Source organism: Theropithecus gelada, chromosome 9 (assembly GCF_003255815.1).
Source record: "Theropithecus gelada isolate Dixy chromosome 9, Tgel_1.0, whole genome shotgun sequence".
Classification (NCBI taxonomy): Eukaryota; Metazoa; Chordata; class Mammalia; order Primates; family Cercopithecidae; genus Theropithecus; species Theropithecus gelada.
Window position 1 is genome coordinate 92,723,241 of NC_037677.1, and position 27,262 is coordinate 92,750,502.

At 42.6% G+C, this 27,262-nt stretch overlaps 1 protein-coding gene across 2 annotated transcripts in view; it reads left to right on the forward strand.

Annotated features, from left to right (window-relative positions):
- The first annotated feature begins 9,288 nt into the window (after window positions 1-9,288).
- DNTT (DNA nucleotidylexotransferase) overlaps window positions 9,289-27,262 on the forward strand; it is a 35,507-nt gene continuing 17,533 nt past the window's right edge. For both annotated transcript variants that reach the window (XM_025396558.1, XM_025396559.1), the window contains exons 1-5: window positions 9,289-9,659; window positions 22,636-22,810; window positions 23,533-23,661; window positions 24,893-25,063; window positions 26,913-26,984. In XM_025396558.1, coding sequence (XP_025252343.1) covers window positions 9,457-9,659; window positions 22,636-22,810; window positions 23,533-23,661; window positions 24,893-25,063; window positions 26,913-26,984 — 750 coding nt within the window. In that variant the 5' untranslated portion in view covers window positions 9,289-9,456. The remainder of the gene's footprint in view (window positions 9,660-22,635; window positions 22,811-23,532; window positions 23,662-24,892; window positions 25,064-26,912; window positions 26,985-27,262) is intronic.

Below are 27,262 nucleotides of genomic sequence, written 5' to 3' on the forward strand. Positions count from 1 at the left end.
TTGAGGATAAATGTGGTTTTTTTTGTTGTTGTCGTTTTGTTTTTTATTCTTTGTTCTAGAGTATAACCTTCTTCGTATGCCTTAGAGGACTTGGCACATGTCTTTGTACATAGATGACAGGCCCAAATTATAGACTGTGAACACCATTCCTCTTCCATCCAGAGAAACCAGTTACAAGATGGAGTCTTGCTCTGTTGCTCAGGCTGGAGTACAGCAGTGTGATCTCGGCTCAGTGCAACTCCACCTCCTGGGTTCAAGTGATTCTCCTGCCTCAGCCTCCTGAGTAGCTGGGATTACACTTGTGTGCCACCATGCTCAGCTAATTTTTGTATTTTTAGTAGAGACAGGGTTTCATCATCTTGGCCAGGCTGGTCTCAAACTCCTGACCTCAACTGATCCTCCTTCCTCGGCCTCCCAAAGTGCTGGGATTGCAGGCATGAGCCACCGTGCCTGGGCCAAGGATAAATGTTTATAGCAAGAGGTAAAAAAGGTACATTACTAAGGCACTGGGAGTAACTGGGGAATCTGAAGCATATTGTTTTGATGAGTCTCTATTTGCTATTCATTTCACTCTGATAAGACTGTCTCAATCCCCTAGTGTTATAAACACTACAAATACTACTATAGCATAAAATGCCCTCCGTAAGATCCAGTAAACAATAACTGAAATATTTAACTGACTCTTTTCAAACCATAGAGGTCAAACACATTTCAAGTTTGGTTTAATTCTATTTTACAATTTTGGTTTTATAACCCAAAACTATTGTTTTCCAATTCACTGCCTAAATAATTGTGAGATTCTCTCTGTCTCTCTCTTTATTTATTTATTTATGAAATAAGATCTGGCTCTGTTGCCCAGGCTGGAGTGCAGTGGCACAGTCATGGCTCACTATAGCCTCAACCTTCTGGGTTCAAGCAATCCTTCTACACCACCACACTCAACTAATTTTTTTACTTTTATTTTTGTAGAGACAGGGTCCTGCTTTGTTGCCCAGGTTGGTCTTGAACTCCTGGTCTCAAATGATTCTCCTACCTCATCCTCCCAAAATGCTGGGATTACAGGCATGAGCCTGGCCTCAATTTTTTTTTTAAGGTAGACTTTTTTTTTCCCAGTAGTTTTTGGGGAACAAGTGGTGTTTGGTAACGTAGATAAGTTCTTTAAGTGTGATTTCTGAGATTTTGATGTGCCCATCCTCTCTCCTTTTAAAATGATTTCTTTATGATCTGCCTCCTTGGTCTGGCACATTTATGCCTGTTTCCATCACTACCATCATTGGTTTCTTTCAGATCTTTGCTAAAATGTCATCTCCTCAATGAAGCCTAATTGGATAATCTTAGACTGCCACCCCAACCCGATCCTGGCATGCTCTGTCCCCTTTATTTCTCTCTACAGCATTTGTCACCATCTGGCCTGCTTGAGATTCTTGAATAATTTTATTTATTGTCTGTTTCCTTCCAGTAACAGACAAGTATGTAAATCTCATGAAGCAGGGGTTGTTTTATTCACTCTGTGTTACTAATGCCTAGAAGTGCCTGGCACATAGTAGGCATGTAGTCAATATGCGTTGAATGAATGAATGGTACCAGTTGAGGCTTCCACGGTTCTCTTCTGGCCATTTGCAATAGTGACCCAGCTGGAAGAGCAGCTTGAGCTCTCTGCACCTTCAAGGAGTCCCATTCTGGACCATGGTACATACACATCACTGCAGGGCTGCCCCTCTGTGGCCCTGCCTCGGGCCTGCCACTGTCCTGCTCAGAAGCTCCCATGACTTCTCAGTGCCAACTCAGGCTCTGGGCGGTCTGTGAGGTCTGCTCCAAACCTGGCTTCTCTCCGTTTCCCCCATCTGCTCAAATCCTTCCAGCCCTCCTGGCCCATGACAGGCTCCCTCCCCTGTGAGTGCCCTTCCTGCCACCTTTTCCCGCCCTCCTCTGAATTCCTCCAGCAGATGAGTATAAGGGGGCAAGTTAAACATCTTCCAGGGCCTTCTGAGGAATGTGAGGATAAATGGTAAAGCACTTCACAAAGCCTAACGTCTTTAGAGATGACTGTTATTACCAGTATGTATGATAATATTATTGTATCATAAACTTCTCAATTCAGTTATATATGTCTGGAAGGTTGGAGCTAAAGCATCGAGCCAGATTCTCCAGTTTACCAGTAATAAAGCTGATCTTGTGACTCTGGTCACAGTGGTGTGCTGGAGTCAGCTGATGCCAGCTCACAAGAACCCATGGTCAAATGTTCTGGAACTTTGCGAGCCGGCTGCTAAACATTCACATGCACCCCACTGCCAACAGACCCATGCTTGTTTCGCATTCAGTTCATAAGCCCCAGGAGAGAAAGATGTGTTTAACTGCTTACCTTAGAGACATTATCAGTCAAGAACAAGAATTAAAAGGATGTGGTGAGAGAAGTGAAGGAGCAGTTTGGGGAGTGATGATGAGTAGTTCTGTTTTAGGAATTTTGAATAGTATTTTTCAGTGGAATGTAAATGGGTCTGGTGCTCAAGAGAGAGAAATGGGCTAGAGATAAAGATTTGGAAGTTATGGGATATTGGCAGGACTAGAGGATTTTACCCCCAGATACCCAGGAGCCATGGCCCCAACCACTGATCCACAGCACAAGGTCTATCATCTCACCCAGGCTCTGGTCTCATTCTCTGCAGTGGCCCCAAGTCACAGCTTATTATAATTGTCTCCTGATTGCTTCCCTTCTTTCTCCCTCACCAATTCACCCCATTCATCATTGCCTGATTAATTTCCCTAAGGCACCATTTTGGTCACCTTCAGTGTTTGCTTAAACACCTTCGACAGCTCCTAACTCTTTGCAAATAAAATCCCAACTCTCCTATTCAAATTTGTCCTTGAAGCAAATCCCTGTACTTTCTCCCCTCCATGCCTGATATTCATGCTGTCACCCATAATTTTGTATACAGCTAAGTTTAATAAACATTTTGGAATAAAGACTAGAAGTCACAAATAAGCTGCTGTTGTACATCAATTCCATTGTTCTAACTATCACTTCTTACCTTGTAGATGAAGGTGAACCCCTGTTATAACTAAAATTTCTTGTTCTTGTTAGGCACCCAACATGTATAGCTACCAAATGCTTCTTAATGGCAAGAAACAAATTTTCCAAGGTTTATTTTTCATTCAAGACACTCTACACATGTTCCTGGCAAGGCAGTTCTAAGCTCCAGAAGACACTTGCTGCCAAGAACCAAACACAGCTGTTCAGGCAACAGAGGAAGCTGGTGCTCGGTGAAAAACCAAACCAAAACAAAACCCTGCCCACACATTTGAGGATGGCACAGGTCCCAGATCTACACCTTGAAATGAATAGACGATACAAGATATTTGATATAAAAGAAAATCAAAGTGCCGGAAACAGAAGTTTTCTCTCTCAAACTGACTTCCTCCACTGTGCACAGAGAATAACAACAGGACTCCTAAGGATAAAAATGATGTTTGCTGATGGGGAGAGGACTGCTTCTCCACTGAACCATAGAAAACCTAAAATCCTCCCCATTGTTTCTTGCCCCATACACTTGTACTCAATAAAGATCTGTAAGAATGATCATGTGGAGACTAAATATTACCCAAAATGGAAAAAATTTAAAAACAATCCTGAACTAAGAGGAGCAGCGGCTACCTGGCAGCATCAGCACAGAGGCCAGTGAGCTGCTGTGTTCTTTGTTTCCTTATAGCCATCATCACCCGAATAGGCAGGAGCATTGGTCACATCTGCCAGCATCATGGTGTTGGCAGCGTGGAGGGGAGGACAGAACAGTGGCCCAGCTCCCATGTGGACCAGGCAGGCAGTTGTCATGCTATCTTATTCATCACTTATAATGTGAAGAAGTTGGCACTATGACTGCTATTTTACATGTTGGAACCTGTGATCCCCCCACGGGGTGAGGGAATGGCTCAAGCTCACACATCTGGCAAGTAGCAGGAGGTTCAGGCTTGTGTAGCTCCTTAGGCACCAATACTTCCAGTTGCATTCAGAAGGGTGCTATAGGTGTTCTACAAAACAAACAAACAAAAGGTAAGCACGTTGAGAATACAATGGGTGAACACAGTTTATTACAAACCTTTAATGTTCTAACACACATTGTATAGAGTTTCTCTGGTTTCCCTACACTTAATTCACTACAGAATTTTTGTTTTGCCTGGAACACTTCATGGGACCAGTGTTCCCATGAATCATTGCAGGACACCCCTCTGGTCTCATTAGAGTCCTAGGTCTGTTTTATTTTTTTGTCTTGTTTTATTTTCTTTTTTGAGACAGAGTCTCACTCTGTTACCCACGCTGGAGTTCAGTGGCATGAACAGGGCTCTCCACAGCCTCGACCTACTGGGCTCAAGTGATCCTCCTGTGTCAGCTGTTCCTAAGCGGGCCTGGCACCACTTTTGGAAGAGTCTAGGGAAAGCAAAAGGCCATTGGGAAGGACTGTGACAGGGTTACCTACAAAGTACATGGGAACACAGGGAAGGGAAGGGGGAACAAGGAGAAACCTGGGCTATTACAATAGCAATGGACAGTTGTGGGAACTTGCATGTCAGTGCTCTTTGAAGTGCTTTAGTCTTCATAGGCACCTGTAAGATAGAAATCATTCTAACCTCCATTGCAGAAATAAGGGAAATGAAGCACAAAAAGGTTTGGTAACTTGTCCAAGGTCACACAGCTCATAAATGTCTGGGTTTTGATTTCAGGTCGTCTGGTTCCTTAACACCTATATTCTACTTGCTCATATTGAAGGGACATTTAATTGGGAATGTTTAAGATGGAGAAAGGTGGTCATGGCAGAAGATTTATATCACAGTTGCCCAAACAGTTGATAACAATATCAACGGCCAGGTGCAGTGGCTCATGTCTGTAATCCTAGCACTTTGAGAGGCCAAGGCAGGTGGATCACCTGAGGTCGAGAGTTCGAGACCAGACTGGCCAACATGGAGTAACCCCGTCTCTACTAAAAATACAAAAATTAGTCAGGTGTGGTGGCATGGACCTGTAATCCCAGCAACTCAGGAGGCTGAGGCAGGAGAATCACTTGAACCTGGGGGGTGGAGGTTGCAGTGAGCGAAGATCATGCCACTTCAGCCTGGGTGAAAGAGTGAGACTCCATCTCAAAAATAAATAAATAAATAAATAAACAAAATCAACTACATTTGAATTTGAATTTGTTCTTCAAACACTTACTAGTCAGCCTACCTTACCAGGTACTGTACTATGGTGTTAGGGATTCAGCTGTGAATACAGCAAGACTTATAGTCCAGGGTAGGGTATACACAAGGGATTAAATCATTACAACATAGGATGGCACATGCTTGCATGGGCAGAGAGGCACAGAAGACTGTGGAATCAGGAAAGGCACCTGACTCACACTTAGGTTAGCCCTTTGATGCTGTATTAAGGATTTTTCACTCTAGATGCTGCTCAAAGGAGGAATGGATGGTATGGAGATGTTTCAGAAGGACCACACCTTCCTGTCCACAGATCCACACTAATAGCTTGGAATTGTAGAAAGGCCCCAGAATGGCCCGACCACTGTACACTGTGGTCCTCCTTTTGAAGATTCTTCTCCAGGAAGTGCAGGGCTCTGGGGCCTCCCTGTTCTCTGTCCCAGGCTTTGTGCAGATGTAGTAACAACCCTTTAACTGGAAGTCTCCACAACCATCAACCAGCACATCATGTAATCCTGGGTGTGGCAAGAGTAGGAATACTTCCTTCCAAATCCCATGTGCTCCCTTGCATTTCCAAGCCCTGCTGCAGTTAGGTGGGACTGCGTGACTAGTTCTGGCCTATGGGCTATGACCAGCAAGAATGTCTATCATTTCTGAGACAAAGCTTTTAATTGCTGATGCAAGACATCCTCATCTCAGTGCTCTCCCCGCTGCCATGTTGACTGAGATGGGCTCATAGCTCAGGTGGTACAGGTACACAAATGTGAAACCTCCATCAGCCTGAGTCTTGAATGGAGCAGAATTCTCCACCAAGTAGCATAAGCAAATAAACTTTTCTTAAGACACTGAGATTTGGAGATTACTGACCAATCTAGTAGATCAAGGAGAGTGCTCAACGTCTGATGCAAAGAGCTTCGGAAAATTGTTGTATAGTAAGAAGAAATCAATTCCTGCTATTGGCAGCAATGCCAAAGAGGATAAGGGAACTCTGTATAGTGTTTTGTTATTTTCGAGGCACTTCATGAGCACGATTTAACTGAGTTCCTGAAAAGGCAATGAGACATCTGTGTTCTCAGACCTTATTTCACACCTCCCTTCACCACAGGGGATTGGTTTCACTACGTTAATGGTGGCTGAAAAAGCAAAAAGAGGACACTGAGGTAACTCAGAGAAAGAAACTGCAAGAAGCACACTACACCACTGGGCTGGAGCAACAAAGGGATGGAAGCGGGATTGCTGAAAACTGGAAGTTTGGAGCAGGGCTCCCATGGAGCTGGAACACAGATCTTTAACAAGGAAGTGCTGCTTGTCGCCCTGGTGCCATAGAAGTTCATAGGGAAACCTCTGCCGAGCTGGGACTCAGACCTTTGAGGAGATGTCGCTTAGCTCGTATTGATACCTCTGAAGGGTACAGTAAGGCTGGGTCTGGTTGTGCAGAAAAGACAAAAAGAAAAAGAAAAAAGCTAAAGACTGGAACCAACCACTGCTGTCTGAGTAGAGAACCATTACTGCGAAGACCCTGACAGTAGCAGCAAGCAAACAAAAAAGGTCAACTCTTTCCTCTTATCCAGACTTTTGGTCTCCCTCTGGTATCGCCATTGGCAGAGCCTGACATAAAGTCAGCTGGCAAATGAGAAAGAGAATTTGCTAAGTCCTGGCCTCAACCTCATGGAATCCACCACAAAAAAAGGTAGATTTGCAGCCGAGAGATGATAGCCTGATAACCAGACAGGCATCAGTACATTTGAAATTTTTGTTGGTAATCTATTCAATACCAGTGACCCAAAGCAAATTAAATATGACATTGGATGATTTCATAGTTTTACAAAACATATATATCTGATTTCAGATTGAACTGGAATGTCTCTGAAGACAAAACATAAATGACTATGAACTGACATTTATTGAAAGTGCTACCTTTGTGTCAAGCACTCTGCCCAGCAGGTTATGTGGGCTATCTCAGTCCTCATTTTACAGATGAGGTAAAACTGAGGCTTAAAGAAGTTAAGCAACTTGCTTTGAAGCTTCAAAGCAATAGAGACAGAATTTCTATGGGCAGCCTGACGAAGCCTGAGCTATTAGCCACATCTCAGTACTACCTCCCCATTCTCTTTACTGCTTAGGTGGTGCGCCTTTACCATTAGGTGGCTATACCTTGGGAATGAACACAACAACCCCAGATTCTTGCTGGAATGGTTTACATACTCCCTGCTGCAGCACCATTTGGCAGCTACGACTGCATTCTAACATGAAGCATTCAGCTCTTCAGTAACCAAACACCTAATAGTGAGGGTCAAAATGGACTCTCATCTCCCAGTTGATCTCTAGCAAAGAGTCATAGCATCTGGGAATTTCAGAGCTACATTATAGGCCCTTACCAGATGTCTGAATTCCCTTCTGTTACAGCTCGATAAACAGTTATCCAGCACCTGTTTGAATACTTTTCATGACATGTAACATACCACTGTATAAAGCTGCTCTCTGTATATTTTTAGACAGCTGAGTTACTAAACAGTCCTTACCTGAGGAGAACTGGAATCTATTACTCTACAATTTCCACCTGAAGATTTCTGATTTTGCTTTCTTGAGCAACACAGAGTGCTTTGCCCATGACTTAAGGCAGCTGTCACGTCACTCTTCCCCTAGTAGGGTTGTGAGGTGCTCATATGCTTTTGGAGATAGCAAAAGTCTCAAATAATATGGCACAGACAGTCAGGCATGGTGGCTCACACCTGTAATCCCAGCACTTTGGGAGGCCAAGGTGGGATGATCACCTGAGGTCAGGAGTTCGAGACCAGCCTGACCAACATGGTGAAACCCCGTCTCTACTAAAAATACAAAAATTAGCCAGGCGTGGTGGCATGCACCTGTAATCCCAGCTATTCAGGAGGCTGAAGTAGGAGGATCGCTTGAACCCAGGAGGCGAAGGTTGCAGTGAGCCGAGATTGTGCCACTGCACTTTAGCCTGGGCAACAAGAGTGAAACTCCATCTCAAAAAAAAAAAAAAAGAGGGACAAAGGGTGAGCAGAGCTCAGATTAGTTATTGGAGAAGACAAGTACAGAGCAAGGCTCCTTGGTGGTTAAGATTAGTTATTGGAGAAGACAAGTACAGAGGAAGGCTCCTTGGTGGTTAAGAGTGTGCCTTTAAAATCAGACAGATCTGAGTCCAAATCCTAGCTCAATCATTTCTCAGTTGTGACAATTCAGTAGCTCTGTGACCTTGGGTAAATTGTTTAGCCAAATGAGAAAGGTAGGACCACCTGACTGTGGTATTGTGAGGATCCGGTCAGCTAAGGCTGGTAGGTGCTTACCTTGGCCATGTAGCAGATGCTCAGGAAATGAGATCTATAGAGTGTATTAATGAAAGACAAATTTAATTTTGCACATAAAGTTACAAAATGTCTCCTTATGGCAGTGATTCTCATCTAAAAGTCATACCATCCCACTGAAGAAGACCTATGTTAGGGTTTATAACAGACTACTCTCTGGACAAACTTAATCCACTTAAAAAATCTAATAAATGTATACAGCATTTGGAATCCAAAGAACTGAATTCAGGATCTGGTTTGGCCCCTTATTCTGTGATCTTGAATAATTGAGCCTTGGTTCTCTTGTTTATAAAATGTACCTATGTAAGTGAACAGGTGGTAAATGCCCACCATGAAATACTATGGAGCAGTTAGAAGCAACAGAGCAATTAGAACACAGACCTGGAAAACATAGTTCCAAGTGAAATAAAAAGGTGATTGGCAGAATGAGAAATGTAACAATGTCATTTATGTAAAATCAAAACAACCACAAGCAGAATATAACACCCATGCAAATTACAGACATCTAGTACAGTGTCATGATTGTCTACAAAAGGAGGAGAATGCAAGTGAGTTGGGAGGTTTAAAAGGGATCAATAAATAAAGACCACAGAGGGACCTCAGTACATTTAGAAACAAATAACATGCAAACGATGCTTCCCGGCCTTCCTCACAAGGTTACTCTGAGGAGCTAATGAGATTGTGCATATGAAAACAAAGGTTAATTGACTGTCTTCATTATGATCTCCATATTGGACAAATGAACTGAACAGAGATAAAAATTCCCCATCATACTTTGGCAGGAAGCTGTTGCCAGGGCAGCACCCGTGAAGCCCTGCCCTGGCTTCAGAGTCTGCTGGTGAGATGACATCAAAACCCTTCATGTAGGAGGGTGGCAGTCTCCCTCCCTTCTGGAGACACCACCTGATGGGCCAGCCAGAGGCAGCAGCAGCCTCTTCCCATGGATCCACCACAAACATCCCACTTGAGCCCTCGGAAGAAGAGACCGCGCCAGACGGGTGCCTTGATGGCCTCCTCTCCTCAAGACATCAAATTTCAAGATTTGGTCGTCTTCATTTTGGAGAAGAAAATGGGAACCACCCGCAGAGCGTTCCTCATGGAGCTGGCCCGCAGGAAAGGGTTCAGGGTTGAAAATGAGCTCAGGTAGGACAGCGTCGATCTCGCTTTGTAAATAAGCAGGGGCTTTGTGAACAGCTTCTTGGGAACCCAAGGAACCTGTTTTTTCTTCCACATGTGGAAGAGGCGATCTTCCCACTGGGAGAATAGCAGATTTGAAATCAAAGAACAACTAGTTAAGAAAAACGAGATAAGTGGGGACTGAATGCAATTATATTGAAACTAGTTGACACCAAAAAATGAGATAAATTTTTTATGTTTTGCTCTTCACTCCTATGCGATGCGTTATTTAGGGATGATAAGCAGAACACTAATTGGTAAATGGAATGCTGAACTACTCAATTTTATTCTTGACCAAATTGAACAAAGTATCATTGAGTTCAATAAAAAAAGTTTTGGCTACTTTGATGCGGAAAGCATGATTTGGTTGCTTGGCTCTTACCTACACATCTGGGCGTGCTAAGGCAACTAGCATCTGTGGCGGGCTAGGATGACTAGCCAGCTTACCACAGGCACCCAGATGTGGCCTTGATCATGTTTTTCCAAAGAGCAGTCCTAGTGGGGTTCTTAGAAAGAGAGATGCTGGGTAAAGATGTATTCACTGTTAAGACAGCTCTGTCCAGGGGTGACAGACAGCACACTGAGTTAGATGTAATCAGAACCCAGGCAAGGAGGTAATGGAAGCATTTGGACCACCTAGATTGGTTCACTCACTAATCCACTCACTTTGAACAGCAATTATTCTTATTGTTTTTCTAACTGCTGTATAAGCTTTTCACTGGTCTCAAATAGATGAAGAGAAAACAAAACAAAATCCAGAAACAAATGGTATTAGAACCTTTACGTAAGTGATGGTTCTGGATTAAATCGTTAAGGGGCTTGCAATGAAGGAATAATGGTTTATGCAATTGACTGCTTTGACTGTGCAGGGAATAAATTGACCACAAATTTTCAGAAAAACTATAAAAATTTTATGTGAAAAAACATTTTGATTGTAAAAATAGTCTTTGATATTTGAAAATAAAACTGACAACCATGTCATGCAGAAGAAATGTCAGCTTCCAAGTGTTGAGGAGACATATTTCAAAAGTCAATTTTTAGATATGTTCACGTTCACAACACCATGATTCATATGACATTGACTTTTCATTCATTTTTTGCTAAAATGCCCCATTCAGAAATTCCTGAGTTTCCCATGGCCTTTCTTCCACCTGATTTCTCTCTTTGCAAGGTCTCCTTTTCTCTCTTGCTGCCTCTTTTTAAACTCCTACAGCCACTGTGAATCTCATTTTCTAACATCCGTTCCAAGAAAATCCTACATTTCATCTAACTGTTAAGCCTGCCTAATCTTACGGACTTACATAGAAGGTTAGAGTTGGAGAAGACAGGAAGATTATATAGGTAAAGAAGCTAAAAAAAAAGATTTCCTTTTTTTTTTTTTTTTTTTTTGAGATGGAGTCTCTCTCTGTTGCCCAGGCTGGAGTGTAGTGGCACAATCTCGGCTCACTGCAACCTCCGCCTCCCAGGTGCAAGTAATTCTTCTGCCTCAGCCTCCCGAGTAGCTGGGACTACAGGCACGTGCCACCATACCTGGCTAATTTTTGTGTTTTTAGTAGAGGCGGGGTTTCACTATGTTGACCCGGATGGTCTCTATCTCCTGACTTCGTGATCTGCCCGCCTTGGCCTCCCAAAGTGCTGGGATTACAGGCATGAGCCACCATGTCTGGCCACAAATAGATTTTTTAAAAAAGAAATTAAAAGCCTTCGCAAATGTGGAACTGCTTTTCATGGTAAAGAAATCTGGCAAGGGTTAGGCAGGAAGGAAAGAGCCAGAAGTGCCACTTACTGGAAAGCTCTCCATTGAAACGTCCAAGCTTCCAGCAAGAATCCACTGATTTATTATAGACACGGCAATGAATACATACATGGCATCTGAGGCAGGCACTCAGGAAGATGATGGGAGGTAAGTTTCTTCTGTTGGCAGGACAGCTGAAGAGGCAGCTACATGCCCCAGATGCCTGCTGCCAGAGACCAAGCCCAGCTGCTCAGGAGGCAGAGGAAGCTAACTGGTGTATGGTGAGCAAACTGCTGCTGTGCATGTGATGATGGCAAAGTTCCCAGGCTGGTAGCCCAGAAGACACATTAAATACAAATGTGCTCTATGGCGCAAAAATAAACCACAGGAAGTAGAAGTTCTAGGTCTCAAACGGAATTTCTGTACATAGATATATAGACTTTAATTGGATAGAAAAATAAAAATTATTATAGGGTAAAAATCTCTAGATAAGAAATTTAGAAACCTCAAATCCTGGCTCTGAGCCTCCCCAGCCATGGGGTATGGGGCATGGTCCCCTCTCTCCCCATTGATCTTAGTATCCTGATAAATGGCCTGTCTGATGTGATCACCAAATAAGATAATGCATGTCAATGTGCTTTGATAAACTAAAACAGTTAGACAGATGTAAAGTGTCATTATTTTCTTGTGAATTGCTGGATCCATTGACCTTTACAGCAAAACCCTAAGGAAAGGGCTCTCCCTCCACAATATGAACTAGGTCAAATGATATAAACAAATAGAACAAAGACAGGAAGGAAACCCATCAACATGTTATAAGTGGTTTTTTGGGGGTGGGGGTTAGTACGGAGAGATTATGGCTGTTTTTATTTTCTGTGTTTTCCGATATATTTATTTATTTTTTTGATACGGAGTCTCGCTCTGTCCCAGGCTGGAGTACAGTGGCGCGATCTCAGCTCACTGTAACCTCCGCCTCCCAAGGTTCAAGCAATTCTCCTGCCTAAGCCTCCCAAACAGCTGGGACTACAGGCATGCGTCACTATGCCCAGATAATTTTTTTTATATTTAATAGAGATGGGGTTTCACCATGTTGGCCAGGATGGTCTCGGTCTCTTGACCTCGTGATCCTCCCACCTTGGCCTCCCGAAATGCTGGGATTACAGGAGCACCGTGCCTGGCCTCCAATATATTTTTTACAATAAGCATATATATATATGCATATATATATATATATGTTCACATATACATATATAAACATATGTATATATAAGTGTATATATATACACATATATATATTTTTTTGAGACAGGGTCTTGTTCTGTCACCCAGGCTGGAGTGCAGTGGTGCCATCTCGGCTCACTGCAACCTCCATCTCCCAGGCTCAAGGGATCCTCCCACCACAGCCTCCCAAGTAGCTGGGACTACAGACGCAGGCCACTGTGCCCGGCTAATTTTTGTAGAGATGGGGTTCCGCCATGTTGCCCAGGCTAGTCTCGGACTCCTGGCTCAAGTGATCCTCTTGCCTTAGCCTCCCAAAGGATTACAGGTGTGAGCCACCATGCCCAGGCTACAATAAGCATGTATTTTTAAAATAAAAATAACAAAGAAAGCTGTTTTTTCAGCTGATAGGCAACAATTTCATTGCTCCTAACACATTTTTTTTTTTGCTGCCAGGAGGATTAAATTAGAGGAAAAACCTGATTCCTGCTTTACCTGGGCCTGAACACACAAATCAGAAATGGTGTACCTCAAAGTGTTGCACTGTCTGGAGCTATTTCATTCTCCAACATGCATGCAACATATTTGGTTGGGGTTTCGCTAACATTTATGCTATATTGCAAAATATGTGCCATTCAGTGTGCCATAGGAAGCTGGTTTTAAAACGTAGATCAGGGAAAGTATTAAAACTCTTGAGATATTTTTGCATATTTATTAAAAGAATATTGAATTTTATTCCATGGCTAACTTCCTAAATTTTAGAGCAACTTGTCACCCTGGTCAAGCTGGAGAAGGATCAGAACCTACTACTTGTCACTTTATTTCATCCTGGGTTCCAATACATGGAGCTATTTTAAAATTTCATTCTGTCACCAATCCTCCTCCATAAACACATTAGTTAAGCTCTCTGTGTCTTGACCCAAATCATTGGTGTTGAGGAAGAAAATGCACGGCCAGGAAGGTTGGTTCTCCATCTTTGCATCTACCTAGCAGTTTAACACTTGCCAAGTTCCATTATTCAAGCAGCTTGACACCCACCAGAAGATACTGTCATCCTTCGTAGACTTCCATAGTTTATCTACAAGAGTGCCACTGGAAGGTATTGTCTTCAATGAAAGCAAGATGCAGCATCATGTCATCACCAATAAAGGGCTTTGTTAGTGCCCACTCTGTGCAGTATTTGTCAGGTTGTGGAGACACAAAATAGTGGAAGGCATGAGTCCTGCAAACAAGCAGCTTACAGTCAGACAGGAAAGTCAGGAATTGTACCTTTGTTGCCACCTGGAATTAGAAAAGTAGCATAGCATATTCCAAGTTTGAACAAGTTTTCTTTAGGAAAAAAAACTAGCATTTGCCTACTCATTTTTTTACTTTTAGTCTTCTAGTATTATTTTGGTCTAGTTTTATCTAAACTGGCTGCTTGCGCTTTCCATCCAGACACTGTATAATGTTTGACGTGTGGATTCTGTCTCACTCATTATCCCAAAACCATTGCCTCTAAAAGTCCCTGTCAATCTCATGGTAGTAAAATGCATGATTTTTTTCCTCCTCAATGTTGGTAAAGACTCTCTCCTTGACCAAACTGTAGCACAGCTTCTAGCAGTTATCCATGTCCCCAGGATGGCCCCCTTTAAAATGCCTGCCTGAGAAAGTTCATCACTGCCAGGACAATGTCCTGTTTATTCCAGTCAAACCCTGGCAATAGGCAGCTGGCCCCGTGAACCCTCTCTTAAAGCAGTTACTTAGAAAGTTGCAATGATAAATCCTTTCTCTGTCCCTTTGAGATGTAACTCTTCTAACCATCCAGAACTGTCTTCCAAGGATCTGAGAAAAGCAACCCTTCAAAGAGACAACTCCGACTTTCAGATCCTGTGGGAGGGTGAGGGCCTAACTTCAGAGGACCATGCTCTAATTTACACCACAAAAGTTAGCTTCTCCTCCAGATAAGCTCCAATGAACAAACCCAGATAGCCTAGTCACAGGGACCAACACCCCTACTACCCCTCAGGGCTTTCCCCTAGCAGCACACCCCAGTTTTTTAAAAGTCTCATGCCTTTTGTTCCCATAAAGTTGAATTCACTTCACACTGGAGCCTCTTTCCTATTGCCATCATTATAACTGAACAAAACCATCCTTCCCACTTTAACTAGTATCCAGCTTTGTTTATCTTTAGCAATGTTCTATTCTACACTTCAAATTTATGGTGTCTGAAATCAAAATATTCAAAGTCATTGTTTGCAAAATAAACAGAACACCAGTTGAAAGAGGTCAGTTACCTGCTTTAGAAAATAAAAGTTGAACTGGCCACTCTCCAGGCCTCTTCCAGGTCCAGAATCCAAACACAGCTTACCTGGTTTTCTTTACAGATTTTCTCGCTCTTTCCCCACTACCTTGAGTGCCTTCTCCCTTTACCTCTCTGCCTCCAAGACCTTAGACTCCTGAAAGCCCCCAGAGAGAAGCCTTCCTGTCATGCGTGTCCGTGCAAAGACACCACTAACAGGCTTTGTGTGAGCAACAAGGCTGTTTATTTCACCAGGGTGCAAGCAGGCTGAGTCCGAAAAAGGAGTCAGCAAAGGGTGGTAAGATTATCATTAGTTCTTATAGGTTTGGGATAGGCGGTGGGGTTAGGAGCAATTTTTTGTGGGCAGAGCGTAGATCTTCTTACAAAGTACATTCTCGAGGGTGGGGAGAATATTTCAAAGTACCTTCTTAATGGTGGGGGAGAATATTAAAAAGTATCTTCTTAAGGGTGGGGAGGGTGTGTTGTCACAAAGTCAATTGATCAGTTAGGGTAGGGCGGGAACAAATCACAATGGTGGAATGTCATCGGTTGAGGCTATTTTCACTTCTTTTGTGGATCTTCAGTTGCCTCAGGCCATCTGGATGTATACATGCAGGTCACAGGGAATATGATGGCTTAGCTTGGGCTCAAGGCCTGACACTTCCTCCCTAGAGTGCTGGTGGGAGTCACTGCCTAGGGTGGGCTGCCAGTTTTCCCTTTTGATGAGCAAAAGCTCTTAATCTCATCCAATTACCCCTCTCTGACTCCATGAGGCCACGTGTAGACTTCATCTACAGACTCAGACAATTTTCTTTCACATAGGAGGCCTCAAGAAATATTTGCTCAGAGAATGATTTATCTGGTGAATATAAAACCAGCCCAAGGAACTTGTGTTTACCAAGAGTAATTTTTGTAATGAAATTTTTTTTCTGCAATGCATGAGTATTACTTTTGTAATCAGCAACATAATAAATATTTTATTTTTATAAGTTCAAGAGCATGAACATGGGATGTAAACTTTAGTCTTGCTCCAGTCCAAATTACTTTGTATTTCAAAATTTGCGGCTTTAAATTAATAAAAATTTTCTTAATCCCATTTAAGGTGCACCAAAAAAAATCGAGGCAAGATCGTCTCAGTCATAAGTACAGCAGGACTGGAAACAGAATCCTGTCCTTTGTGGTGCTAGTAAGAGTTTGCCATAAAACCAAACATAACTGCCTGATCTTTCTGTTCCGAGGATCCTGAAACAGATTAGTTGCTAAGTGAAATTGGTAGAAGGGTCTTTAAACTGTAAACAGTTCAGTTTAACTGTAAATGACTATTTAAGTCATTGTTTACAAAGTAAGTCCTACTTTGGGAAGAATCAGGAATGACCTCTCCCTGGAAAGAAAACAGCAGGTGACCATCCATGAGGATCCAGAAAGTCAGACAGAGGGTGGGAAGGAGTCTATGCCTAGGCAAACAAAAATAGCTGCCACTTTCCTCATGGAGGATTATTCTAATTATACTTTGTGAAAGGCAGGACCAACTAGGAAAAGAAAGACGGGGAGAACACAAAAATGGTTACCTGAGGAAAAAAATGCACAACTGAAGTCTGTGAGTCAATTCCATAACCCAGGGCTTTCAGACATCTGAGTGCCACAGTCACGATTCTTGTAATATCTTTTACCACATCTATTATTATAATATATACGTAATCTGTTTCTTTTCTTTGTTTTTTTTTTTGTTGGGGGGGAGACAGTGCCTTGCTCTGTCACTCAGGCTGGAGTGCAATGGTGCGATCTCAGCCCACTACAACCTCCACCTCCTGGGTTCAAGCGATTCTCGTGCATCAGCCTCCCGAGTAGCTAGGATTACAGGCGCGTGCCACCACACCCAGTTAATTTTTGTATTTTTAGTGGGTACGGGGTTTCACCATGTTAGCCAGGTTGGTCTTGAACTCTTGACCTCAAGTGATCCACCCAGTTGGGCCTCCCAGAGTGCTAGGATTACAGGCATAAGCCACCACGCCTGGCCAGTGTGTTTCTTTTAATTGTTTCCTAAACTGACTCATTTAAAATAAAATTAGCCTTTTTCTAAGGAATAATATCTATAAAAACTATGATCTGAGATGCATAATTTAAAATATAGATATAAATGAACACATAGGCCTTTTAAATATTCAGTTGTGTACCTCCTAAAATTATGTCATGTCTCTGCAGAGAAACGAGTACCATGTTGGAAAACATTGCTGTCATTGAGGCCAAAGGCTCAAGTGGGAATCAAATCTAGGCTCTGGCAGTTCAACAGAAAAGATCTTTCTCTACAGTGGTGTTTCTCAAAGTGGAGTTGTAGGCTGGTTTTAAAACATAGGTCCTCCCGTGGAGAGAGAGGGGCGATTTCCCTGTCCTTTGCATCTGAGAGGGCTGGTGACTGATTCAAAGTAAGGTACAGTGGAAGTGACACTGCGTGACTTTCTCTGGAACACAAGCTCTGGGACCCCAGAGCCTCATATAAGACATTGGAGCCTCGTCTTAGACCGCATAAAGTTGCTTGGATCCCCAGTCCCTAGTTGCAATGAGCCCACCTTTCCAGCCATCCTCACCAAGGTTGCAGAATGTAGAACCACAGGGAACATCAGCATCTCAGCAGAACAATACAGGACAGAGGGTTCACCCAGCCAAGCCTGCCTGAAGTCCTGACCCACAAAATTGTGAGATATAATAAAATAGTTGCCTTTTTAAGCCATTATATTTTGGGATCATTGGTTATGCAACAGTAGATAACGAAAACAGACTGACTCTATCAGAATCACCAACGGAGCTTGTCAAAATGCATATTCCTGGGCCCCAGGTGCAATTCCCCAGGGATTCTGAAGTCTGGTAATGGGACCCAGTAACCTCAATTTTAACCTAGCTTCCTGGATGTCTCTGGTAGACACTAGAGTTTGAGAGACATTCCTTTAGAGCTATTAATTCATTCATTCATCTATCTAGTCTACCATCATCTTTTTACCATTACTACAAATCTGGCCATGTGCTGGGCTCCAGGGATAACCCAGAGACCATGCCACTCTCTCTGCCCTCAGGGACACCAAGGACCAAGCTGGGCACCTGACAGTCAAGCACTAGTTGAAGGAGGAGACCCTGAATCTTCTTCCCTGTAGGAGGCTGAGGGACCAATCCCAGTTCCCTCAGAACTGCTATAATTGGTTCAAGACCTCCCAAACTCAGTCCAATGCATTAACAATTGGTCATGGCCAAGAAATTAGGAGAAGATGGAATTCACTGATATTTCAGGAATAGCCGTCTCAGCAGAACCTTGGGATCTCTGAGGTTGAGGTTGGCTACCTGATGGTTTCTGTCACCTTTTATTATAAGAAGGAAGACAGGGTCTCTATGGGCAAGGCAGAAACAATGTCAGCCCCAATCACAGATTTATTTGTCCTTGAAAATGACATTCATGTATATTTTCCCCCAAGTAGAAAAGTGACCATAGATAGTTCATTACAGAAAATGAGAAAATACAGAAAAGCATTTCAAACAAGCAAACAAAGCCCCCCTCAGGCATCTAACCACAGTCTAGCAGAACGTTAAGAGGCTGCTTGAGTCAGGCACACCTGGGTTTGAACCCCAGCTAAATGTAAGCTCCCCCAGGCTTGGTTTTCTCCTCTGTGACTATATTGCCTACTGTGCAAGGCTATTGTGAGGATTAAGTAGGAATATCTGCACGTGTGTATGTCATTACCATTATCTTTGCTAATAGTCAGGGGAGTATTTCTTTCTAGTCTGATTCCCTTTATATGCCAGTATTTATTGTTGGTTACTTAATAGTGCCTTGAGCCCCCTCCCCTCTGTACCCCCCAGCATTCTAATGTCCCCATCAGAGGCAGGGCTGTGTCCAAAGGAATCCTAGGTGAAGAGATGGTGGCGATGGACTAGGGGGGTAGGAGTGGATGATGAGAGGCCAGAATTTGGACGATGAGTCCAGGGCTCCCCCTTGGCTCATCCAACTCCCTCGGAGGTTTAGGGAAAACCCAGAGCCCAGAGAGCCTGACAGCTTCCCTGTGGCTGCTCCGTCTTGATGTGTGGCTATGGCAGCTGTTCTTTCAGATTTTCTGGGGCAGTGCTACATGTCCTGTAGTCTAGTTTAGTCCATATAATATTGTACATAAAATAGCAAAACATAAATTCTATGTGGCAGCAGGAAGGCAATACATTTACTGGTGTTATATAGGAGGTGCTATTCCATCTGTATTTCTGCCCTTGGGAGGAAATCAGTCTTCTTATTATTATGATACCCATCCAGATGTTGTGCCTCTGCAACAGGAGGAAGTGAGCAGCTCCCTCCTTTTCCAAATAACACAAAGCAATGGATGGCCAAACGCACAGACTTTGATGAGAACAGCTATAAGATCCAATCCCTGCTCCACCAACAAATTATTCACTGGGAGAAATTTTTAACGTCTCCAAGTTCATCTCTTCCCATTTTTTTTTTTTTTTTCTGAGATGGAGTTTTGCTCTGTCACCCAGGCTGGAGTGCAGTGGCACGATCTCAGCTCACTGCAACCTCTGCCTCTCGGGTTCAAGTGATTCTTCTGCCTCAGCCTCCCGAGTAGCTGGGACTACAGGTATGTTCCAGCACACCCGGCTAATTTTTTATATTTTTAGTAGAGACAGGGTTTCACTGTGTTAGCCAGCATGGTCTTGATCTCCTGACCTCATGATCCGCCCGCCTTGGCCTCCTAAAGTGCTGGGATTACAGGCGTGAGCCACCACACCTGGCCTGACTTTTTGGTTTTTGTGTGTGCTTAAGATTATTGTTGCTGTTTTGTTTTGTTTGCTAGTTGCTTAATGAACAGGAATTGGGAGTTTCAATCAGAGTCTTCCTTCATATGATGTACAGCCTGTCATCCGCAAATTTGCTTGTATTAATTAAGAAATGCATGTGGTTCTCACCCAACAATGTGAGTGCGGACATTCCCACACTGTCTCGGAGGATCCCAGAAGAAGACGCAGTAGAAGGGAGTGGTAAGAGCGTAGGTGGTGAGGGGTCCTCTTTGGCATACACTTCTCCCTCTCAGGGTTAGGCAAAACTCTATTTATTGTAATAATATTATAATAAATAAGAATATATCATAAGTATAATAATATAATAATAATGTTTTCCTCCAAAGGGCAGAAATATAGATGGAATAACAATTCCTATTAATCCTTGATCCAAAGAATCCTTCAGGAATTTTATTATACATGAATTTTGGAACAATGTGGATCCAGAATAGGGAAGCAGTTATCCATCTTCCTTTAATTCTTGTACAGCGTTGCTTTGCCACAACTTATTTCTGCTTGGGCCTGCTGCACATCCTGCCGTCCAGATGGTCTCAGCTCTGACCCCAGCCCCCACATCTCTCTGAGCACCAACCTCAGATCTCAACTGTCAACCAGATATTTTAATTTGGATCTCCTGCTGTCCTTCAAATGCAGCATGCCTGAAATAAACCTCAATTCCACTGCTCCACCCCTTCCCCCAAAGAGACGCAACTTCCTAAATCTCGATTTCTACCAAAAGTGCCATTACCTTACTGTGATGAATATGCTGGAGTGCTATTTGACTCCCTCCCCGACTTCATCTTTCATAGGTAAGCTGATGCAGATGTCCACCATATTTCTCCTCTGCCTCCCTGTGCCAGACTGGGTTAAAATCATCTCACACTTACACTATCGTTTCATCTTCCTAAGTAGCTCCCCAACCCTCCCTACCCCATTATGCTCCCCTCCAAATCACTGTTATGTACCAGACTCATCTTTTAAAATAACACTGTAGTGCCATCAATGTTCTGCTCACAAAAGCCTTCACTGACTCCACAACCCCAGAAAATAAGATCAAACCTCAACAGGCTTCTAAGACCCTCTAGAACGTAGTTGTCCCTACCAATTCAGCTGCATCTACAATTACTTCCCAATATAAACTCTCCACTCCAACCCAGGCCATTCTCCTCCCTGTCCTTCTGGCTGGCCCCTGACCCTTTTCTTCCAGGAGAACCCTAAGTTCTGCCTGTTAGGTGTGTCATTCAGGACTAGACACAAAACAGCTCTTCCACCAACCAGCTGCCTCTCCCAGCTCACACCATGTTCTTTTCCTTCTCTGAACATGGCAGATCTTCATGCCTCATGTCCTGTCATAATTCACACCATAAGCCATCTGTTTCATATAACATACTAATGTCCAGGAACTTCCTTTGTCTTCTTTGGTACCCAACCTCCTCCTACTACCATCACCACCACCACTATCACAAGGAATCTAGGGTTGTGCATATAATAGTAAATAAAAAAATACCTCATGAATCAGATTCTATCAAAAAAAGAAGATGGAGAAAGAGGAAATCAAGGAAACAAAATAGGAGGAGAAAGAGAAAATATTGCTGTGTTTTCTCTTTGATGCCTGGGTATGCTGTGTGCTCATGCTATTGCTCAGATTTACAGACTATTTGAACTGAAAGGATCTTAAAAATCACTGAGTGCAATAATATAAGGCTGACCATGAAGACTTATTAAAAACTAGAAATAACGTATCTGGCCCAGAAAAAACAATAAAAAAGATGAGCATCATTTGCCAGCTGTGTGACCTTTAGAATGTCACTTGACCTCTCTGTTCCTCAGTTTCCTCATTTTTGAAGTGTGAATGATGTAACGCTTATTGAGGAGCCAAATGAGATGCTGTAGGTAAAGCACTTGGCCAATGCCTTAAACATGGTAAGTGCTAAGTACCTGCTAAGAAGAAGATCCCTGTCCAGGCTTTGAAAACATGTAAAGCAAAATTTCTTGAAGGCTGGTTATAAATAATTAATTTATTATTAATAATAAACTGTGAGAACATTTAATGGGGTGTTTCTATGGTCTCAATATTTGTGTCACCCCAAAATTCATAAATTGAAGCCTAATCCCCAAGGCGATGATATTAGAAGGTGGGGCCTTTGGGAGGTGAGTAGGTTATGAGGGCTCCACCTAGTGGATGAGATTAATGTCCTTAAAAACGAGGCCCGAGAGAGCTGCCTTCCCCTTCTGCTATGTGAGGACACATAGTGGGTGCCATCTATGAAGAATGGCCCTTCACTGGACACCAGATCTGCCGACCCCTTGATCGTGGACTTCCCAGCCTCCAGAACTGTGAGCAATAAGTTTCTGTTGTTTATAAATTACTCAGTCTAAGGTATTTTGTTAAAGCAGCCTAAGTGGATTAAGACAGTTGCTTAATCCATGTAAGAATAGCTACATCTGTACCTATTTCTATGTTTACTTTGGATCATGATATAAAACGTATTTCTAACTGTGGGTCACAGTCAAACAAGTCTGAAAGCCGTTGGATTATTAAAGTCCTCCACTAGTAAAAACGGAGCAGCATGCCAAAACCTCATGTGGAATGCTAGGTGCTACTTTAAGAGCAATTTCATCTTCCATCTTCTCTGGACCTTGGTTTTCCATCAACACCTCAGTCCTGCTAATGTTGTCTTTATTTTTCATGCATCTGACATGTAATCCAGACCACTGTTGCCACACTAATTAATGTAGAAAGAATTCACTTGCATGCAGGCCTAAATTCTCCAACCTATGGTTAGGTCTAGCATGTGTCTTTCTCCAGCAGATGGAATGCTCAGAAACCTTGAGGAAAGAGGAGAGCTTCTGATTTTTGAAAGATGCTTCAACTGGTAACTCTGTCTTGCATTTTGCAGTGATTCTGTCACCCACATTGTAGCAGAGAACAACTCGGGTTCAGATGTTCTGGAGTGGCTTCAAGTACAGAAAATACAAGTTAGCTCACAACCAGAACTCCTTGATGTCTCCTGGCTGATAGAATGTATAGGAGCAGGGAAACCGGTGGAGATGACAGGAAAACACCAGCTTGTTGTAAGTGTCATGGGTGTGATTTTCACTGTTCTTTGCTTGATGGTTAAGAACATAAGCTTAGAATCAACAGAGTTGGGGTAAACCCTAGATTCTCTGCTTACTTCCTGTGTGACCTTGGGCAAGTCACTTAGCTTTACAAAGCTTCAGTTTCTTCCTTTATAACATGACATAACAATAATGCCAGCCTCACAAAATGGTCATGAAGATTAGAATAATATACATGTAAAGCACTTAACACAGTGTGTTAAGTATAGTAGGTACCTTATGAGTGGTAGCTATTTTCCTGAACGCATTTATACACAAATATTTCAAAATATTTAAGCCTTGATATTCTGGCAGCCAGAAAAGCAGGAGATTCCTTTTTTTCTCTTACTGTGATCATTCAGAAAACAAAAGAAAACAAAACAAAAAATTAAGCTCTCAATTCCAAATATTTGAGCAATTGTGCTAGAATCTTTGGGAAGAGGGGTTGGACCATAAGTACATAAGTTCATAGAAAAGGAAGGTTATATTTGATAGGTCTTTTCATGTTTTTTTTTCAGATTTCAAAAAAATACATGTTGATAATAGCAAGTTCAAATATGAGAGATGTATATAACATAAATTTTGAGTCTCCTATAATTTTATCCTCCAACCACAGACAACTACTTCCAAATTTTTCCATATATATCTATTATTACTATTAATTTTTATTGAAAATGGATGCTTATGCATTTGTTTAGGTGAGAAGAGACTATTCAGATAGCACCAATCCAGGCCCCCCGAAGACTCTACCAACTGCTGTACAAAAGATCTCCCAGTATGCGTGTCAGAGAAGAACCACTTTAAACAACTGTAACCAGATATTCACGGTAACAGGACTTGACAACAACACCCAGGGCAAACGAAGGGCTTGCAGCTTCTTTCCATGGAGCCACAAATTAAATTATAAATTTTTCTGAAAACTTGGGAAAGTTTTCCTCCCACCTACCCACAGCCCTAGCCTGATCTCTGATCCTTCTATCCTTCTTTCTATCAAGAATGGGTCTCCTTCCTTCCGGAAATGGACAAATACATTTAGGTTATATTCTTTACAGACAGCAGATTACTATTTACAGAGAGTTGTCATTAATGGGCACAACACTTTGTCAAAGGCAAATATTCTGAAAAAACAAATATTGGAATTAGTTCAAAACATAGTAAGAGTAAATTACATAGAAATGGTAACAATGCATCAACAGCCTTTGCTGGGAAACCAAAAAATTGAGCAAACCTAGATTCCAGCCTTTCTGATATTCACTAGTTTGGGCAAGTCAATTTCTCTCTCTGAGCCTGTTTCCTCATCTATTCAAAAAGAAATTGGATAGATCATATCTAAAGCTCCACTCAGCCCTCAGATTGGTCATGGTGTTTTGAACGGCCCTGGCCCTAAAAGCTCACAACTGCTTGTCTGTTAGCCTACAGTCAGTGGTTAGCTGGATGAAACATGTAGTAGTAGATCAATACAGAGCTTTTCATTTCTAGACTTCCAGCTCTATGTCTGTGTTGGAAAGACCAGGAAATTGTAGTTAATGGATATGCCGAGCATGAGATCACACAGCTGCAGCTGCTTCCTCCCCTGCTAGAAATGCAAACATGCCCTACCTTAAATAATCCTGGCTCTGGGTCAGTGTGCCTATGACTAAACTCATTCATTCAACAAGCCTGTGTTAAGCGCTGTGTTTTACCGGGATGCTCAGTGATCAAGGCAGAATTCTAGCCACAGGCTAGTGGGAAGATAGTACAGAAGGAGGGATTATGCTGAGTCATGACTAGCAAGATGCTGTGAGCACCAAAGCACTCTCTAGTTAAATCATCTGTGAATGTTTAAAGGCAGTGTACTCCAGGTTTCTGTATAATGCACTCTGGTACCTGTCTTTTCAATTCAACTTTACTCCATGACACAATAGAGGAATACAAGGGTATGGGAAACCCCATCCTGACCTAGAAGGAAACACTCAAGTGGTATTCCAATATTTAAAGGAGAGCAAGAGGCCTTTGTGAGTGACCACTGACTCAGGGGCTTGGAAGCAGATCTCTTGCTTATCTGGTTTTATCCTTTAGGATGCCTTTGATATACTGGCTGAAAACTGTGAGTTTAGAGAAAATGAAGACTCCTGTGTGACATTTATGAGAGCAGCTTCTGTATTGAAATCTCTGCCATTCACAATCATCAGTATGAAGGACACAGAAGGAATTCCCTGCCTGGGGTCCAAGGTGAAGTGTATCATAGAGGTAAGGGTGAAATGGGATTTGTCCCACTTCCCAATTGGTAGGTGGGGAGGGGGGAGAGAGAGATGTAGCTAACAGATTTTCCTATCAACTATGTAGATGTGGTGTACATCACAAATTTTCCTTTATACACGTTCCTCTCGCTCTCCTGTTTCTGTGTGTGTGTGTGTGTTTATTTATTTATATATATATATATAGCGAATATCCTAGTCACATGGCACCAAAATACATTAGTGGTGGCAGGTGTCAGAGTTACTGATAGTGAATCTGTTCGGGTCTGCAGCAACCCCAATTATTGCTTCTGCAGAAGAAAGAATTCGACTGAGGGGCATAAGGCAGAAAAAGAGACTGAGGCAAGTTTCAGAGCAGGAGTGGAAGTTCATTAAAAAGCTTTAGAGCAGGAAAGAAAGGAAAGTATACTTGGAAGAGACCCAAGTGGGCAACTTGGAGGGCAAGTGCAGCGTTTGACCTTTTGACTTGGGGTTTTATACACTGGCATACTTCCGGGGTCCTGCATCCCTTTTCCCATGATTCTTCCCTTAGGGTGAGTCACCCGCATGCACAGTGCCCTCCTCGTGCTTGGGAGGGGTGCAGGCACAGTGTGTCTGCCGGAGTTGTATGCATGCTCACCTGAGGCATTCTTCCCTTTTCCAGTGGAATGCCTCAGAAAATCATACTCTGCCATTTTGTCTCTTAATGTGCATGCTCATGCCCACTCACCCAGTTCCTGAGATTTTACTGGAAGCTGCTGATTACCAATTTCAAGTGTTTTTATCTATTGGGAAATTGCTTCTCCCTGGCACCAGCTGTGACCAATTATCATTTTATAGTGTGATAACTGCCAGACTATCAGGGAATTACCGCTCTCTAGCACCAGCTGCAACCAATTATCATTTTAGAGCCATAGCGTGATAACTGCTGGACCATCACCTGATGGTCGCCTGACATTCCTGGTTGGGAGCGGGGAGCCCTCTCCTGCTCCGCTCATGCCCGACTAGCTACCTACTATAACATATAGATAGAGGTATGTTATGTATAATCCATACCCTAATATTATCATAGCTGGGGTTACATGGAGCCAGCTAGTAGAAACAGAACTCTCCCATATTGTTATTAATCACAGTGAAAGACTCAAGTGACTTACAAGCTTGACAGCAGGGAAATGGTCTGATTTCAAACAGTGGCTGCGTGGAGGACCTCAGTTCCACCTGGGGGCGCCACCTTAGAGCAGCGGTGCATTTGACATCAAGTGGAGTTGGTTCTACATCTCTCCAGGGAGAGTGCTGGAGGTTGTGCTTATTTATTGAACGGTGTTTAGGGATTCCCCAGCAAAGCAACTCGGTCATCTGGTAGTAAGTTTCTATATAGTCAAGTGCAAGGTATATTATTTAAGGACAATTATCCCAACTCTACTCAGAGGAGGGGGGCTCTGAGCTAGATATCACAAGGGCTTGAATGTAGATTGGCTTTTTGGTGGGTCCAAAATTAACCTTCTCAATGGAAAAGTCTTCTTATTTCAGTGGTCATATTCATTGAAGAGAAAATTATCACCAATATTTGGACATACATTTTTCAGCAAAGATTTTGGTTTGGAATTCTGTAGATCTGGACCCTAACCATTTGTATCTTTGTTCCTAAGGATCATAAAGGGGTCCTTGGATATATGATGAGCTAGCATTTTCAAGATTATAGAGAAATATCTTGTTTTCTCCAGATCAGTTAAGGAAATACCCCAGGATGTGATGCATGCACATTTCATGAGAAACCAAGCAACTAGATCCATGAATTTGAGAGTCTTAGACAGTAATTGTCTAACATCACTAATTTAAAGTATTTTTCAACTGTCCACTAGGAGATTATTGAAGATGGAGAAAGTTCTGAAGTTAAAGCTGTGTTAAATGATGAACGATATCAATCCTTCAAAGTAAGTGATTTTACATATATTTATTGAAAATGGCTTTTCAGTTAATCTTATTACTTATTCTGGCTGGTTGTATTAGTCAGCTTGGGCTACAATAACAAAGTACAGAGATGGGTTGGCTTAAACAACAGGAATTTATTTTCTCACCATTCTGGAGGCTGAAAGTTCTGGATCAAGATGTCAGCAGGGTCAGTTTCTGGTGAGGGTTCTCTTTCTGGCTTCTTCCTGTGTCCTCACATGCTCCCCTGCTCACATGGCAAGAGAGAGAGCAAGAACAAGCA